The sequence below is a fragment of the Haliaeetus albicilla genome, chromosome 23 (genome assembly GCF_947461875.1).
Source record: "Haliaeetus albicilla chromosome 23, bHalAlb1.1, whole genome shotgun sequence".
In the NCBI taxonomy this organism is placed as follows: domain Eukaryota; kingdom Metazoa; phylum Chordata; class Aves; order Accipitriformes; family Accipitridae; genus Haliaeetus; species Haliaeetus albicilla.
The window spans coordinates 6,720,867-6,739,999 of record NC_091505.1 but is presented as its reverse complement, the minus strand read 5'-3'; the positions used below and the strand labels follow the sequence as shown (position 1 = coordinate 6,739,999).

General features: G+C 35.8%; 1 protein-coding gene across 5 annotated transcripts in view; it reads left to right on the top strand.

Moving 5' to 3' along the window:
- Positions 1-19,133, top strand: part of STAG2 (STAG2 cohesin complex component) — an 80,925-nt gene that overhangs the window by 52,135 nt on the left and 9,657 nt on the right. For all 5 annotated transcript variants that reach the window (XM_069811015.1, XM_069811011.1, XM_069811013.1 and 2 more), the window contains exons 10-26: positions 88-211; positions 1,380-1,478; positions 1,575-1,654; positions 2,194-2,301; positions 3,216-3,327; positions 3,948-4,065; positions 4,802-4,905; positions 5,784-5,876; positions 6,066-6,155; positions 7,217-7,420; positions 9,034-9,104; positions 9,448-9,535; positions 9,631-9,711; positions 12,881-12,973; positions 15,501-15,675; positions 16,085-16,224; positions 17,411-17,512. In XM_069811015.1, the coding sequence (XP_069667116.1) occupies positions 88-211; positions 1,380-1,478; positions 1,575-1,654; positions 2,194-2,301; positions 3,216-3,327; positions 3,948-4,065; positions 4,802-4,905; positions 5,784-5,876; positions 6,066-6,155; positions 7,217-7,420; positions 9,034-9,104; positions 9,448-9,535; positions 9,631-9,711; positions 12,881-12,973; positions 15,501-15,675; positions 16,085-16,224; positions 17,411-17,512 (1,882 nt within the window). The remainder of the gene's footprint in view (positions 1-87; positions 212-1,379; positions 1,479-1,574; positions 1,655-2,193; positions 2,302-3,215; positions 3,328-3,947; positions 4,066-4,801; positions 4,906-5,783; positions 5,877-6,065; positions 6,156-7,216; positions 7,421-9,033; positions 9,105-9,447; positions 9,536-9,630; positions 9,712-12,880; positions 12,974-15,500; positions 15,676-16,084; positions 16,225-17,410; positions 17,513-19,133) is intronic.

Below are 19,133 nucleotides of genomic sequence, written 5' to 3'. Positions count from 1 at the left end.
AGCTTCATTAATTTATTTGGGAAGCTGGTGACAAGTTATTTCTAATTATTCATCTGTTTGATCCTATTGCCCCACTTTTCTCCACAGAGATGCAATTGCTGAAATAAGAGCTATCTGTATTGAAGAGATTGGAATATGGATGAAGATGTACAGTGACGCCTTTCTCAATGACAGCTACTTAAAATATGTAGGGTGGACTATGCATGATAAGGTAAGCTGCATTGAGGAAAAGGAACGGAATCATGAAGCATAACTCCATGGTTTTGGTGGTTGATCTTGCCAGAGTAGGTTCCGATTTCTTACCTGTTTTAATCAGTCACTGCTTTTCTTATGACTCGGAAGCATAGGCATTTCAACATATATATATATATAAAATAGAGTTGAATCGTTTGAATGGTTTTAGAGAGTGAATATAGATTTTTAAGGAACTGTTATTTGTAAGGAAGTGGCTTTTTCGATTTATTTATTGCTGATACTGACTTCTACTTTATAATACTTAACTGTTTAAAATTAATGCATTTCACATGGAATAATCCAGTCATATAGCCTAACAGTTTCTCTGTTTTGCCAAGTTAAGAAACTTTTTAGCATTCTCAGCTAGCTGTGAAAAGCATGGGAAAAGTCCCCTTTTGTGCTGATGAGTGCCTCAAGCTGTTACTTGCCAGCTACCAGTTTGAGATTATTCTCTGCTTGGAGTGGTCAACAGATAGAGTTTACAAATACTCCTTGATTCATTGCTGAGGCAGCACATTGTCTGCCTCATTGGAGACTTCAAGATACTGAATTTGAAGTGAAACAAATGAGGGATGCTTACTCATGCTATGCTGTTCATGGGTTTGGTATGAAAAAACAATCACCTCTGGCAGTGGGGTTATAAGAAACTGCGTGAAGCCAGTTGTCCTAGACTTCCAAAAAGTATTTCTGTATCTATACCTTAAAACATGTTCTCTGCTAATGTAGATCTTGCACTTCAGGAGGAGTATTTCTACTTGGTAATTCTGATGTAACAAGAGATGGTCCTTAATGATACAGATATCGCCAGTTCTAATTTAAGTGAAAGGAAACATGTAAATTCTACTTAGAAATATCTCAAGCACTTAACAGTACATCTTCAAAGAATGAAACAAGTGTATTTTGACTTACAGAGATACTAACTGCAGTAAGACAGTGACAGGCGTTTTTTGGTTTGTTCATTGGTTTGTTACAAACAAGGACATATTCTTATGTCATTAACATGATTATTGATAGTATATCTTGGCAATATTTAATCTTGGTCTTTGAATTAGTTCAGACTGCAAAAGAAACTTGTCTTGTATGATTTGAAGATCACATCTGTATGCTATACTTGACTTTTAATCCAGTTCTTAATTTTATTTTAGCAAGGGGAAGTAAGACTCAAATGCCTAACTGCTTTGCAAGGGCTTTACTATAATAAAGAGCTTAATTCCAAATTGGAACTCTTCACCAGTCGGTTCAAGGTTAGTGTAACTTCATATCTTTAAGTACATATGAATTTTTTTAAAGTTGTATTACACTTCTTTCCTCTTTGAAAATACTTTCTTTTGTGTTCTTAGGATAGAATTGTGTCTATGACTCTTGACAAGGAATATGATGTTGCAGTCCAAGCAATAAAATTACTCACTCTTGTTTTACAGTAAGTACATATGTATCTCCTTTTCTGACCTACAACAGATATTAAAACTTAAAAGTATTTTCTCATACCTGTGGGTGAGGACAGCAGCTTGACAGAATTAAGATAATCCAAACTCTAGAGAAATGTCTACGCATCTTACGCTGGAACATATTGGAATTTCAAAAGTAATCTGCCTAGAACAGTGCTGTTACTTACCTACCATAGTTAAATAAGTGTAAAGGCTAGAAACTCAGAATTCAGCCTTCCTAATTTGAAGCTATCCTGCAATATTTGAACTGAAGAAATACAAGACGTGTTGAACGTTACACTATAGTTGAACTTTTGAGTATAACCTTCCACCGAATGCTCATACTTTATCAGTAATTTTAGTCTAGGAAGATTTTGGAACTAAGCTAACTTGTTTCAGGTTTTAGGATGATAAATTGAAGGAAAAGGTTTAGATTCTCCTTCATTTCCATCTCCCTCACTAGAGTTCATACTTTATATTGACTCAGCTTTTTTTTTTTTTTTCCTTTCCTTCTTCCCATCCCCACCCCTAGGAGTAGTGAAGAAGTTCTGACTGCAGAAGACTGTGAAAATGTATACCATCTGGTTTATTCAGCTCATCGGCCAGTAGCTGTTGCCGCAGGGGAATTTCTTTATAAAAAGTAAGGTGGAGAAATTATAGTTAACTTCTTGTTCCTGTAGATTTTAGTGTGTGCATTAATACTACAGTTCTGATTAGTTTAAATTAAGGAAAGGAAAAACTGAATAATGAAGTGGCCTTAAGAAATAACTTACAGAAAATGCAACACTGCTGTAGTTTTTGAACTGTTGTAGTTCTTCTGAATGGGAAATAGAGAGTAATTTTGAAGGCTGTGCTTTAAAAGCTTATACCTACAGGGAATATAATAAAAACACTCCTCTGTCTTCTCCTTTCCTGTCCTCCCTGTGTTCTGTGAAACATCTAAAAATGCTCATGTAGTTTGGTACCTAAAACTTGTGCTTGCATCTTAAGGAGTATTTTCCCTTTTGTAGTTCCTCCCCCCTGCCAAGTTGGCTCACACGACCATTTAATAAAGTGTTTTTCTAGTTTAAAAATAAAAAATTAAAAAAAAAAAAAAAAGAGAGAGAGAGATTCAACACATCAGGTGTGCAGGGAAACAAAATAGAATTTCCATCTAATCCTTTTCAGACTTTCTTCCAGTATTTCTTTGCTGCTTTAAAGTCTCATGTGGGGGAGGTTCAGAAAACATAATTTGTTATAGAGGAGCATGGAACCTCAAGCACCTGCAATTATGACTGATGTTTGTAAAGTATTTTGTTATAATTATACATTCCACTGGAAACAGTCAGTGAAATACCAACTCGGCATATATGAAATTGTTCAAATGATACTTGTCCTAAATTACTTCCTTTCAAAATAGAATGTGGAGCCAAGCAGCAAGGTATTAAGTGTGTGTCTGTAAAAAAAAAAAAAAAAACCAAAAAAAAAAAAACCCCAAACAGTATCTTGATATGAATTGACTGTGGCAAAGGCAATGAAGAAGAAACTTGTCCTGACATTTTTTTTTTTTTTTAGGCTTTTCAGCCGCAGAGATCCTGAAGATGATGGAATACTTAAAAGGAGGGGAAGACAAAGTCCAAATGCTAACCTTGTGAAGACATTAGTGTTTTTCTTTTTGGAAAGTGAAGTAAGTTGAGTTTCAGGGATATCCTTATTTTTGCGGTGTGTTTTGTTTTTTGGTTTTTGTTTTGTTTTAATTTTTTTTTTAATTAATTTGTTGTTTTTTCTTTTCTCCACTCATTAGTTAATAACCATGAATGTGTCCTGGTTTTCCTATTGAGCAACCTGTAGGTTGAAGGATAGGTTGAAGGACTGTTTTGTGTAGCTGTGTTATCTGAAGGATCTGTCCAGTACACAGTGTTGAGACAGGCTGTGAGCTCTACTCTGACAAATATTCTTCTGTCATTCTTCATGCTAATATATAGGTGGAAAAAAATTGTGATTTAGGAGATGGACAAAGGGGGAGAGACCAAAACAAACAAAAAAACCCCACACAACCCCCACCCGTCTGTCCTCCGACCTCTGACAGATCTTGTAGCACTACTCTTTGTAGCAGTTGGTCTGGTTTCCATTTTAAGTTAATGGAAAAGTTGGGGAAAAGAGGCTTCTGTTGAACCAGAGAGCTTTTTCTCTGCTTTTTTTTGCCACAGACAGGAGCCACGTGAGAAAAATACCCTGTGTTATAGCAAGTTCTGTAATGAACTTTATTGCTGATAAAGAAAAATACTTAACCTGTTCTCATTTTAGTTGCATGAACATGCTGCTTATCTTGTGGACAGCATGTGGGACTGTGCAACAGATCTCTTGAAAGACTGGGAATGTATGAACAGTCTTCTGTTGGAGGAGCCTCTCAATGGAGAAGAACGTAAGAGATTTTTGTAGATCTTTCTTTATATTGCTATGCAGTTTCTGTTAGTCTTGGTTTATAAGGAAATAAAATGTTTACATTTATGAGTCCCCATAATATTCTCTATTTTTACATGACTACAATAAACCACTAATACTAATTATAAAATATGAAGAAGAGTAGAAAGAGATCACTTCTTGTATGGAAGTGAGACACAGAAAAACAATAGTGGGAAGAGGGAGAAAAGAGAGGGAATAAGCACGCCATGTCCAGTTGCCCTGTTGTTCCACAGGTTGAGGCTGGACTTCTGGCATTAGGGAAACTAAGTTGCTTGTGAACCTGGTTCATCTGTTGAGTGCTAAAACTACCCCATGGAAAAATACTGTAATTTCTTTAATGACAGTAAAACCAAACAAAGCCCCTAGCATAATTCTGTAATTCATAGGTCCTAGTAAATGGACCTCTAAAAAATGAAAAAGAACTAAAACTACTATAAAACTTTGGTATTTGTTTCATCCTGTCCTGTGACTCATCCAGTGATATTCCCTCAATTTTAAATATTTTCTTGTGTTGTTTTGTAAAGTGCTTATCTTCTCTATCCCCTGTGCCACAGCCACCCTGGAAATGAGCTATTGGCCTAAATGCCTGTCTTTTTTTTCTTTTAAAAAATAAACATATTTTGATCCTTAGATACTAATACTGGTGGAAAATGAAAAATCAAGCTGTGTGTTAACATCTGTTTCTTAAATTTCAGCTTTAACGGATAGACAGGAAAGCGCACTGATTGAAATAATGCTTTGTACAATTCGGCAAGCAGCTGAATGTCATCCTCCTGTGGGAAGAGGAACAGGGAAAAGGGTAGGAAGCAAAAAACTACTCCTCTAGAGATGTGAGAATGGCTATGTGGGGGCAGTGTGGGAAGAAGGAAAAGGTTGTAGGCTGTTGCTGCTGAAGGGACTGAATTCAGAAGTTCAGCTTCAGTCTCTGCAGCTTCCAGTATCTGACTAACCTGTCTTGTTCACTTTTTCTGGACTTTGGCACATGCTTAATACTGTTTGGGCTACATTTGGTTTTGCTATTAAAGGTAATACAAAATAGATTTTGAAAGAAGTATTGGTTGGAAAGGACAACAAAAAACAGTGTTTGGGAAAGCTAAAACTATTTCCAATTTGAAAGAGCAAAATGTGGGAAGGGAATGTACTTCATAGACTCTTTGGAAGGAGGGCAGTCCACCAGTTGGCTTTTCTCTGATTATATAGAGTTTAGGCAGCCCTCTTTTACTGGGGCATGAAGCAGGGAAGGGAGCTGCTTTCATGACTGGTGCAGCTTTTGGTAAGGAACCTGTTTAGGTACAGATTGAAAAATTTTATGAAGATCAGATTGATGTATGAATTGAATAAATATCGTTACAAATCCTAAGTAAACTGAAACATTTGCTGTTCTTTGATTGTCAAGAAAAGCATTTTGATGATGGTATTTTGTTGCAGGGAAGGTAAACCTTTTGTTCTAGATTGTCACTTCTGTTTTCAAGATAATCTCAATAGTATTAGGTGTAACTTTAAATTGCATTTTTTGAATCCTTAATGTTTTTTTTATTGCCCTCCCCCCTTTTTTTTACATTGATATTTTACAGTGATATTAGAAGGTCTGTGTACCTAATTGTCATTTCATTAATGATAATGAAACTTTGCACCAGAACTTTTAGTTGTAAAATCTTCACAATACCAATATTTTAGGTGCTGACAGCAAAGGAAAAGAAAACCCAGTTGGATGACAGGACAAAAATTACTGAACTTTTTGCAGTGGCACTTCCTCAGTTGCTAGCAAAGGTAGGTTTAATTCTATTTCTTGCTGATGGACTGTTGTTGAAATGTTAACAAATATAGTTTCTGTAACTAGCTGTATAGCTGGCACAAGTCTTAACTTTTTCTTATTAGTCTTTATTAATATTTGCTCTGTAACAAAATGTGTTGTTCAAGACTTTTTCATTTAAACTTTTTTCCTTGTCAATTTTACAGTATTCTGTAGATGCAGAAAAAGTCACCAACTTACTGCAGTTACCACAGTACTTCGATCTGGAAATTTATACAACAGGGCGATTAGAAAAGGTAAGGTAACATTCAATAACACTTAACACAAAAGGAGAAAAAACAGAATTTAGACTTAGTCACTGCAATTTCAGTCACCATTGTAGGTGTGGTTTTTTGTGTAAGTGAGACTTTATCATAACTCTTATTGAGAGTGAGACTTGGACTTCAGAGCTGTGACTGACTGCCATTCTTAGAGATACTGAAAGTTTGAGTTTTCCAAGGCCTGTGTGGGGAGTTTGTAAGAAAGAATCTTGCCAGTTAAATGAACTTTATGCGAGAGCATTTAATGTTGGGTTATGGTCATGTTTGAGGTATGCTGCTTGCAAATAAAGCTTGTAGAAATAGCTTGATAAGTTTTCTTTTTCTGGTCACTGAATCTAATAAACCACTGTCTTCATTGCATGAAAAAGGGGAAAACTACCAGATCACAAATTACATAGTTACTGCTCTCATTTTATCTGCTACGGTGGTGAAGTTGGTGTAAGCTGTTCTCATCTTTACTTTCTCCTTCTCAGATGCACTATTTTGTTGTATTGTGAAGGAAATAGCTGGAAATTGTTAGGGTCAAAAAAAGTAATAAAATGTTTAGGTGACAGTATAGATTAGCAATGATAGAACAGCAGTGAGCAACTCGGGTTGAGCGGAGGCATATAAGAACAACTGAAGTTGGTTTCAGTGCTGACACTTGAGTGTTATGAAACTAAATCTTCAATTATACAGCTTTTAAGACCATGTATAAATGTTTGTGTGAGTGGGAGATAAATGCTTCTGTGTAGTTCAGTTGTCATTGCAAATTCAAGTGTTGGATAAAACCATACCAACAATTGCAAATTTTTAATGACTTTAAAATGCATTGAATCTTTAGCCTTTGACAAACTCCTACTTAATTTTTGCTAAATAGATTAATTTACTCAGACGCTTCACCAGCTTTCTAGAAGTGTTTTGTGTTCTGTATCATAATTACAAAAGCAATAAATGGAATTTATCTTTTAAAATTCCTTAAGGTTTCTTACGAATAAGCGTGTGTTTATATATGTATGAATACATTTGGTTTTTTCCGCGCCTCATCTTTCTTGTAGCATTTGGATGCCTTACTGCGACAAATCCGGGATATTGTGGAGAAGCACACAGATATAGATGTTTTGGAAGCCTGCTCAAAAACATACCACGCTCTCTGTAATGAAGAATTCACAATCTTCAACAGGGTTGACATTGCAAGAAGTCAGTTAATAGATGAATTGGCAGACAAGTTTAATCGACTTCTTGAAGACTTCCTGCAAGAGGTATTTTAATGTGCAAGATCAACTTTTCCTGCCCCTGTAAATATTTCCAGTATGTTTTTCTGCCTTCCTATGCAAGTCAGTAAGTTAGGGATGGGAACTTCCCTCTGACTTTCAAAACTGTTAAGTCAAGCACAATAACACAACAGTATCATTGCTGTAATTATGTGAACTCAGACTGTTCTTTTGTATTAGGACAGTGAGTCTTTAATTTTAATCTCCTTTTGACAAGTGTGTTTTGAGAATTTGAGAGAAATTTCAGATAAAGTATGAAATCATGCTTTTCACATTTACGTTTTGAAGCTCATGTTTTTGAAAGATGTAGCATTGTCATTCCACTAGGATTCTCCTCAGATGTACTAATGTTGCTAGTCTTGCATGTGATTGCATGTTGCTGTTGTTTAAATATCACAGTCTCTAGAAGACACTCCTCCTCCCTTCCTGAATGCAAGCAGATGCAGTTAATAGTTTTAAAATCACTTTGTTCCCACACTGTGCTAATCTGAAGAGTGAGAATTTTCTGGTCCAGTATTTAAATTCACTGTGTAGGATCTCAGACATTCAGACAAAACTTGTTCCTCCTTCTCCTGATCTGTGATAATGAGCATGGGAAGTGTCTTTTTGATTACTTTATTCTCCACACTTCTCAGATGTAGACTTATTTTATCAAGCTTTGCTCCTGTTCCTCTTGCTTATTGGCCTGAACTAGGACTCCACTCTAGAAACCTAGACATATGTGGACTGTGTAAGAAATATGCCTAGTAATCCATTTATTTCCTACTTTGTGAGGCAAAGAATGAGAGGTAAAGCAAGGAAATGAAATGTCAGATGGTTGGCTTGAAGGAAAATGGCAAATACTCTGGTAGACGTGTTGAAATCTCCATAGTGCTTTGATAAGGTTGTTCAATTACAGAACAGTAAAACGTGTTGGACTTGCAGTATGTCTGATACACTGAGGAGTTTCTGTGACCTTAGATAGTTCATCCTGTGTACTGAAATAGTTACTTTTTGGACCCTTTCCTTTTTACTCCTTTTTTTTTTTTCCCTCTTTTTTTCCTCCAAATGCAAGTTTGTTAGAACTTGCGGGAAAATTAGAACAAAACACTTCCCTTACCTCTCTCAGAGATTTTTTTTTTTCTGTGATTAAAGTAAGATTGAGGTACTGACCTGTGGCCCATGTAGTCCAGTATCTATTGTCTGACAGTGGCCTCTGCTGGATTCTTCAGAGAATATGGAAGCACGTACATAATACATTGTATTCCACTATCCTAGACTTTTTTCGTTTTTTCCCCTTGTCCCTCCTTCCCACCCCCCTCCCTTTTCTCCTTATGCTGCTATTTCTAAACATAAACTGCTACACTCTCTCTTAACTCTTTAACTCTACCGAAAACAAATGTGTCATTGATAATTCATTTAGATGCAGTTCTCCCTCCCCCAGTTGTTGTTGGTTGGGGGGGGGGGGGGGGGGGCTGTTTCGAGGCTCGGTAGTTTTTTGTTGTTGTTGTTGTTTGTTGTTGTTTGTTTTTTTGTTTGTTTGTTTGATTTTTTTAAATCAAGTTCCCTAGTTTGCTTAGCATACATTGCTTGGGATATCTTACTATATGATTATTAAATAGGGGGAAGAACCTGATGAAGATGATGCATATCAAGTCTTGTCAACACTGAAGAGAATCACTGCTTTTCACAAGTAAGTAGGCTTCTGCAAACATCTGTCAGGGTTTGGGGGGGTTGGTTTTGTGGGTTTTTTAGTGTAACTTGGAGTGTTTAGTTTGAATGAGAGTTGTGCAGAACATGACGCATTTTGAATATATGAAGAAATGTATACAAAATGGAAATTGGGGGGGCTTGCTTCAGGTTTTTTTTCTGGTGGTGTTGGGGGTTTTGTTTGGTGTTTGGGGGGGGGGTATTTGTGGGGTGTTTGTTTTTTTAAAAATTTGTTTGTTTGACCAGTAAAGCTTTTAGTAGTTGTTAACATCAAGTTGCAGAAATGGTGTTAAATTACATCTTTGCTTCATTTCTAATGCTTCCAGTGCTCATGATCTATCAAGATGGGACTTGTTTGGCTGCAACTACAAGTTATTGAAAACTGGCATTGAAAATGGAGACATGCCAGAACAGGTCTGTAGTTAAAATGTGTTCTTTAGGTACAACAGTAAGTAGCTTGTCTTTTATTGGGCTTTGTCATCTAATGTGTTTCTTCCTTTTGATTTCAGATTGTTATTCATGCACTGCAGTGTACTCATTATGTAATCCTTTGGCAGCTAGCAAAAATTACTGAAAGCAGTTCCACAAAGGTATGCCTTGTTCCAGTTATATTAGTAAATATTTGTACATACCTGCAGTGTCATCAAGTGGGAACTGTGATGGAATTAAGACTAAGAATTTTTTTTATACTGATACCTGCCTAAACCTGCTTTTCTAATAAGTTCTTAAAAAGCCATAGTTTTAGTAGTGGAATGCTTGCCTTTTAAACCTAGTGTTTCTCTAAATTGTTGTGTTTTTATTATTTAAATGTCATTATTATGTTTAACTTGACAGAATTCTAAAGTAATTGTAGTAAATAAATGCAATACCTATTAGTCTGGCACAGTAACAATGGTAAGGAGGGGTAGACTACCAATTAGAAAACTATATAGTCAGTCTTACTGCTCTTAAGTAATGGGTTTGAATTTGTTTGCAAACTGTGAAGTATCAGTGACAAGTCGGTGAGATACAAGAATTTGCATACTATCGTAGTATTCTTATTGCTCAGTATGTTTCAGTCAAACTTTGCTCTTCATCAGTCTTTTAAATGTGTTGTTAAATAAAGATGTGAAAAGATTAAGTTAAATTTCAGACTTTCTGAGGGACTAATAAGAGGGCCTGTTCTGGTTCTATGTATAGTAATCTTGAAGGGCAGAGCTCTGGCAAATGTCATCCTTCTAATTTCACTTCTTGAAGAATCTTGGGGGAAGGATTAAGGTTTCTTGTATGCACTGGACAGCATTGCTTGAAGAGGGTGATTAGGTGGTTTGATGTGCAAACTGCCTAATGAAAAATGGTTTTTGAAAGGCTAGACAGTTTGGAACAGAGTTTGTAAGTGCTGAAACATTTCGATGATTTCTCTAACAAAAAAAAAGTTAGTCAAACATACTTTTTCTGGAAACCTTCTACAGCTCTGTAAGAAGAGTACGTTTTGTGCTCTTTCACTGGAATTTACACTGGAGTTGCACTTTGTTATTGGAGTTACTGATAACACATCCCATATTTATGTCAGAGATGAAATAAGTAAATTCTTGAGGTTTTTTAAACACTTTGCTTGCCATACTTCTAATTAATTTAAGAAAAAAATTTTATGCATCTGCCATAATTTACTAGGGAGAAAACAAAGAGAACTCACAATATTAATAAATTATAATCAATAAATTGTAATTTTTAATCCATTTTTACAGTGAACTTAACGTGAGGATGTATAAATTTTTTTCTTTTTTCTTTATTTTAGGGTGTGATAATATGAGCTTCTGGTAGATACAGGAGTGGAGAAGCATGCTATGTAACTTGTACTAATGGTTTTTATAACAGATAACACCTTTGTGAGATTATGGTGGTTTTTCTTTTTTTTTTTTTTTTTTGTGTTAAGACATCGTTAGTCCAATGTATAATTGTGGCCTTACTGATTCAGTAATTAGAGTCTGAAGGTGTCTTAAATAAATGTGAACTTCTTCAACAGTGGCTGGCTAGCTAGTTTACCATCTAGGTTTTAATGGCTTATAACATTTCCAAAACAAAAAATATCAGATCTGAAGGGGATGCATAGTTGTTGAGAGCCACTTACGTGAGTGAAGGATTTGGAGGCTTTGTTATCTTATTCTTTAAAGGGTAAACAGGAGTCTTGAGTTTTTTGTAATAGTGATTAAAGGTTTGTTACAAGCCTGATGGCAGAAGCTGAACGAAATACTGCAAGGTTAGGTTAGAAATGAAGATTAACTTAGCTATTTTGCAGTAAAATGTAATTTGTAATACTTTCAGCAGGAATGAAAAGAACTTATTTGAAAAGTGCTCCTTTATTGAGACCATTTTCTGCTCCTGTATAATAAAAAATTTGGTAAATTAAAGCTTTCGTAGGTTTAACTTCTGAACCACAAATATTTTATTGTATGTAACTGCTTGGCTGCTGCCAAATATATCTGGTACGTACAGAAGTTCCATTGATTTCTGTTCAATGCCAATGGAACATAACAGCAAAGTTGTTGAAGCACAGAACCGGAAGTGATGGAAATGTACTGTGCCTAAGATGATTTTTTTGTTTGGTTTTATTTGCAAGTTTAGAGGGTTTTTTGTGTTGTTTTTTCTTCTGTGACAAAAGTAACTAAGTGTGTGCCGCTTGTGAGCAGGTCGACTTAAGTATGGGAATTAACTTCATAATACAGGCTGCTAAAATAAAAGACTATATAAATAGTGCAATTTTTATTAAAATTTAAATGAATAATTCTGTATAAAGGAAAGAAAATATTCCCATGTGTAATTCTCTTAACATCAGTATAGTAATCTGAATGGTAAATGTTGAGAGAAAAGTTAGTGAAAGTGTTCTAAAATCATATTATACTTAAACTCATAGTCAAGAAGCAGCTGTTGCTTTTGTGATTCCTGTTGAGATTAAATGACACTCTGTACCAGTGTGTTACCTGCTTTCTTGAAGGGAGAGCCTTGTTTTGGTTTAGATTGCATGCATAGTTTTTAAACTGCTCAGGGGTATTTCTTCTTTGTCTGGAGTGATGCTGGTACACAGTTGGTCTTTTGTAATATGACTTCCCCAGTTCTGCTTGGGCTAGAATCTTCACATCATTGAGTAACACCAACTATGCCGCATATGTGGCTGGTATTTTTACCAATTTGATACTTCATTTGCTCAATAATCTACTTTTTTTGAAGTTATTGCAACACTTATAAAGCTACTTCCCCCCCGCCATGGAAGAGGGGAAGAACCCCAACTCTCATCTGACATTTTACTTTATCCCCAAGCAGTGAGTTAAAAAAAATAAAATAATACCATGTAGCCTTGTCTGAGTTAGTTATAAACAGCAACCTAAAATCTATCCTCAAGGTCGAAAATACAGATATTTTAAAGAGAAAATGCTTTCTGGTCTGGGTTTTAGTTTTGGTTGGGTTTTTTTGGCAGTGGGGGTGGTGGTGGTTGGTAGGGTGTTTTTAGGTTTGGTTGGGGGGGTGTGTTACTATTAATAACTTACTTCACTATTTTCATCCCAACTTCCATTTCTTTTTGTGGTACACAGGATGACAAAATTGAGGAAATTGCTACTTGCTATTTTTATTTGTAATAGTGATTTTTAAATAACACAGTGGACTTGAATGTTATGACTACATATGAGGCCTGTGGTGGATAGCTCTGTGAAAATGCATACACTAAATGTGACTATAAAATTTAAAAATCAAAACAGTTATATGAAATCCTTCTCTTTAAAGGAGGATCTTCTACGTCTAAAGAAGCAGATGAGAGTGTTCTGTCAAATCTGTCAACACTACCTGACCAATGTAAACACTGCTGTTAAGGAACAGGTTAGTGATTGTTGTTTATCCTTGTAGTCTTCTAATATTACACTTTTAAAGCAGTTGAAAAGTTCCTCTTGCTAATATTTTTAGGGCTTATGTGGGAATGTGGTGCATCTTGGATGTTTAGGCTGAACGCTCTTTGAGTGTGAATACCTACTGTACTTCTATGCTTGCCCTCCTTTAGGTAATTTAGGTAGGATTTCAGAATCAATTTAAATTTGATTCTTTCTAGTAATTTTAGGCAGCATAAACTTTTATTCAAAGGAGGGTTTTGTTTGTTTCTTTAAACAATGACTGGGCCAGTGTACCGTAGAAGCTTTCTGGTTTTTAAGTTAGGTGGGAGAGTTCCATTTCAAAGCTCTTGCTTACCATGTGGTCATGACATGCACCTCCAGAGGAGCTGATTGTGGATTCATAGACACTGAGCTGGAAGAGCTAGGGACAGCTATTTAAAAGAGAGAAGTTACTTTTTTAGTTCTATCTTTGAATGCTTTCTGTACTATGATATATATGTGCCTATCCACTCAAGAACAGTGAAAACAACTTTCTTCCTCTTGCTGTAAACCTGTGAGAACATACAGGAGAAACTTGTCTGTTTCCCTTCACCATGATGCTGCATACAGAATATATTCCTCAGTTCTTCAGAGTCCCAGGATTTTTTTGGATCTCTGAATCAGGAGAAAAAGAAAGGGTACTTAACATGAGTGAGTCTGTTTTTATGCATGCACATGTATGTGCTGTAACCTAGGGGCTTTTTTTGTTGGGAAGTGGTATTTCTTTTTTGTGGTCACCCTTAGGTACACGTACACACTGGTCAATTGTTAACAGTATTGTTCAGAAATATCTGGAGACCATTCTAGCAAATGCTTGGAAGCCTCAACAATAATGTACTGCTTGGAAAAGATGTGAGCAGTTTTCATTTTACCAGGTTCATAGTCAGTCCCTCATGTAGTTGTCCTTTGCGGGGGAAAGTTTTAGCTGGAACTAAGTTCTTGGATATTTCAGACATAAAATATGTAGGTATTTAGTTGATGCAAGTAGTGCCTGGCATTTCGGGCAGGAGACGAAAGTCCTGGCTTTTTTGAAGAAAATTTAGGTGTGAAGGTTTTGGGGGTTGTCTTCTATTTTTCTTCTGTTTCAAAAAGAATTGAGACATCATCTTGGGACATACTTATCTTTAGTTGTGAGGGTAACAGGGTCAAAGGAAAAGGTTAAACTGTAGGGCCTAAGTCTCTTCCAGTCTGTTGTCAAATAGTTCTCTAGCTGGGACACTGAGGGGTTTCAGATTCCAGTGAAGAGCACAGGTTACTGATAGCAGAATTAATTCTAAGTAAATGCCTTTAACAACCTTTAGAATGCTAAAATGAGAAAAATAAAGTATCTTTTGGGGGGGGGGGGGGAGGACCAAACTATCTTCTGGGAATAGTTTTTAATTAAACAAATAGAAAGCCAGGAGCCTTTTTGCTGCTAAAGGTAATAATAACCTGGTTGAGCTTGAAGTTGAATATCTGGTCCACTGAGCTGCACAATTGCAGCTTTTGAAACTCTTGCTATAACAAGAATATTCCTGGAACTGAATAGGCATGTTCTATGTTGGAGAGCTGTCTAGTGTCAAAATCGCAACGTGTAGGGTGTGGAAGTGTGAGTAACAAAAGTGAGGTCTCTTTAAAAGGCTATATAACTCTCAGACTCAGGTGAATGGTCTAGAAACTAGAACTGCCTGAGTCACATAGGGTACAGTAGCCATAGTTCTGATTTCCTTCTCTAATCTCATGAAAGGGCACAAGGAAATTCAGAGGAGCATATGTATTTTTGTGGCCAGGAAATTGGTAGTATTTGCTCTGAGGAGTTAAAGAACAAATCTGTTCATTAAAATGGAAGTACTGAAGAGATTAGAGTGAAAGAGATGAGGTGCAGCACTAAGCAGGGTGTTGCCTTGGTCTGTTAGTTTGAAGAATGACAGTCTAGGTACTGATACATTTGAACTTTCCAGGGAGGTGGAGTACAGACATTTAAATCTGATGTCAGATGCACAAGTTAGCCAGCAAAATGAAGAGGTGGTTGCTTTTTTGGAAGCAAGACATACTTTTGGATTTAAAGGGATTGAGTGACCTCAGCTGTTAGACGTTTTACAAATGTGATCGAAACAATTTAAAAAACAACAACAACAAAAAAAAAGAAAGAAGAAAGGAGACTGTACTGTGGTTGGTGTCCACAAAGTTCTGTAGTGACCTAATGTACTATACTTCAGGCAGAATTTGGGAGTTTCAGGCTCCTCATGTTTTAATCTCACAATATGTTGATATTTAGTTGGCTTCATCTGTGCAATGTTTTTATTTGGAGACCCAGTCTTCATACAGCAACCTCCTGTAAGAAACTATGCACATTTTAACTTCCAGTTGGCCTGTGTAGTTGTTGACTTAAGTGGCCTGTGTACACCATTGGGCTCTAAGTATTTTGTTAAGTGGAAATACATTATTCTAAATAAAATCCAGTTTCCAAGCAAGTATTCACTACGATTTCTTTTTAATAGGCTTTCACAATTCTGTGTGATGTGTTGATGATCTTCAGTCATCAGATTATGACAGGAGGACGTGACATGTTGGAGCCACTTGTTTATACTCCTGATTCTTCATTGCAATCTGAACTACTCAGTTTTATTTTAGATCATGTCTTCATTGATCAGGATGATGATAACAATAGTGCAGGTTTGTACAAAACATATGTTTCCTTTATATTATTTGCCTTCTAACTAATATATTTGTTGGCCTATGCTTTTTTGTGTTTTTTTTTCTCTTTTTTTTTTTTTTTTTGGCATTGAGAGGTGTGCATGGGCATGGAGGTAGGTTTGTCTTTTAAACGTCAGCAGCTGATTAAAGCATTTTATGTTTTGGGGACATCTAGGATAATTGTGATAAAGGTTTGGTTTAACAGGCACAAATATATATGTCTCTGTATCAGGAAAAAAGCCTTGTCAGTGGGCAATAAAGTGCACTGCTGTCAGAATTGAGATTTGATTTTCTGAATCCTGACCATTAGCCCACATCACTTCATATATAAATGCTTAAATATGAAGTATTTAAACCTGTCAATTTTCATGTTCTGAACTCTTTCTAGATGGACAGCAAGATGATGAAGCTAGCAAAATTGAAGCATTGCACAAAAGAAGAAATCTACTTGCAGCTTTCTGTAAACTCATTGTGTATACTGTGGTGGAAATGAATACAGCTGCAGACATTTTCAAGCAATATATGAAGGTAAATCTGAAGCCTACTAGTGATACTTCATAAAACTACCAGAATACTGTAGCTGTGGATTTTATAATTATTATTTATTTTTTACCTTACAAGATAACTGACTCAAAATGCGAAGAATTCAAAACTCCACGGTTGGTAGTTTGTAGGCCTTCGAAAGTTCTTTTTCCGTAAGAAGGGAATAAAATGACTGAGATCGATTTCACAGTTCCAATGTGTGGGGAGGAAGGAAGGAAACCTGATCATTATTTTTTACGTTGTTTTTAATAGATTTATTTTCTTATCCTGATCAATGGTATATTTTTAATTCAGTTATTAGTTTAGCAGGCCTTTTGAGAATCTTCTCACAAAGATCAACTCGATGATGGCTAGCCTCATCAGATAATTTCAGCTTAAACTTTGTAGAAGAGAAAAAAACTTTTGTGTGTTCCACCCACTGCCTGCCTGCTGCTGCCCTCCACACCCCCACCCCCCACCCCTAAAAAAAGGTGATCTTTATATCTGTTTCTATCTTAAATATAAAAACCCCTTCTTGGCTCCTGGGATTCACAGCTGCACAATAATACGAGTTCTCATTTTGTGAACATAATACAGCTTTGCTCCTTGGTGATTACCTTAAAAAAAAATTTAAAATTTGGGCAGCCTGCTTTTGTCTGAATGCCCTACATATATTTTGAATCTCTAAATAACTAATTGGGTCTTTATTGAACCTGAAATACTTAAAGAACTGAACAGGCAGCTGTCTTAATTGGAAAAATTATGGCTATGATGGTATACTTAAGTGCTTCCTTTCAGCAGAGAAAATAGAAAACTCCCCACCAGAGTTGTAGGAGTTACTAAAAAGATTAGATTCCAATCTTGTACCCTGAAGGGGTGAACACGTGTCATTAACAAATGTGTCATGGCCTTGAACATAAATAGGTCATTCTGCCTCTAAAGTATTACTAAGGAGAAGAATTGAAAAGAGGTGGATACTCTTTCTGATTTGATTATTTTTTTTATCATTTTGGAGGTGGTTTAGGATATAATTTTGATGATGTAATCATGAACATGTTAGGTTTTTTCCCTTTGAAAATGTTCAAATTTTTTTTTAAATAGCAAATCTTAGATGTTGTTCTCTGAAAAATTCAGTAGTTGTTAACATTTTCAACTAAAATTGAAAGCTAACCTTTTTTTTATTTTTTCCAAGTATTACAACGACTATGGTGATATTATTAAAGAAACGATGAGTAAAACAAGACAGATAGACAAAATCCAGTGTGCTAAAACACTTATACTTAGCTTGCAGCAGGTAAGAATGATTTACAATATTTTTATGCATGAAATTCCATACTGTAGATCATGTCCTGTTGTTTAATAGCTAGTGTGGGATATTAATGAAGAAATTCTTATGGAAGGTAGGGATTAATGGATCTAAATTGAAACACATTTTCTGCAACTATTTGAAAAACTGTCAGAAGTCTTCCTATACTTACCAAATACTGTGTTGTAAAAAGTGTGAGAGGCTGATAAATACAAAATGAATGTGATACGAAATGAAACTCTGTGATACCTTCTTAACTCTAAAACAGTAGTTTGAGTCACGTATTTAGAAATGTGTTGTGAAATGGCTAGTTTACTTATTCATGAACAGATAAACAAGGGAAAAGACTTCCTGCCTGTGTGGTGGGGGTTTGTGGTTTTGTTTGTGTTTTTTCTTTGTTTGTTTTGCTTTGGGATTTTTTGTTGTGGTGTTTCGTTGTTGGGGATTTTTTTGTTGTGTTTTTTTAAACTATTCTGGGAAGTAATGGGAAGTTTTAGTAATTCAGTATTTCTTAATGTTTGGTAGGGGCTTCACCCATCTTTGAAATTAAAACATGATTTAATGCTCTCTTCAGTAAATGAGCTTGTTTGTGTGGAGACCTGATGAATTCAGTCGAGGTCAGAGTCGGATTCATCTGCTCACATGAACCATCTGCATGAATCTTATTTACAGGATCAGAACAATAAAGTCATATCTCTGCAAACCGCTGTAATCCAACATAGATCTCTGCTATTGTTGAAAGGAAAAATGTACTCCAATTTGTCCGTTCTCTCCCCACACTTTTTTTTTTTAACTAGACGTCATAGAGCCACATAGTGGATATTAGATCTAGATATTGATCCTGATTGAGAACTAACCAGAGAAAGTGTTTAATGAAGCCCCTAAGCTGGTTTATCTGTATGGATATTGCCAATACAAGGGAGGATGAGACCTTTTGTTTTGGTAGCAGCATGACTTTAAGTAGCTGGTGGAACTGCAACATAAAATATGCAGCTAAATACTCTGACAGTTTTTGCTGACTTTTCACCAGAGTTCACAATTTTTTGTGATATTGGGTAGATGGTATCCTTATTAGTCTTTTCTGTCTCATGAATAACCAGCCCCTTATGTTTTAAAGGGCAGACAGGAGGTGAATGTATTAAGTACAATTACGCACTAGGGAGGCAGTTAGAGAGTCCTAATATGGCAGTAAGAAGAGTGGCATGAGGGGACCCAGGTATTATAAAACAAACAGACAAAAACCCCTCACATGTCAAGTTAAGCATGTAACTAGCATTTTTTCCAGGAAGACTTCTTAAAAAGGAAACTAACAAGAGAAGAAATACTACAAGTGATAGTGGATAAAGGGAATAACTAAGTTGCAGTGAGCTACGCCAACATAAAAGTATGTGACTATGGGCCAAAACATATCTATAAACGAAAAGTTAGTGTTCATAGCCCTAGTAAGTCTGGTTTTGGTTTATTCTGTGTTACATGAGAGAGTGAAGCGTGTGTTAGACAAAATTAGAAAATAATAGAAAAATTGACAACAGAATAGAATTACAGTCAAATTCAGTAGGATGAGGAAAAGATTCATCAAAGAAAAAAAAGATTGTAAAGTTCAGCTTTG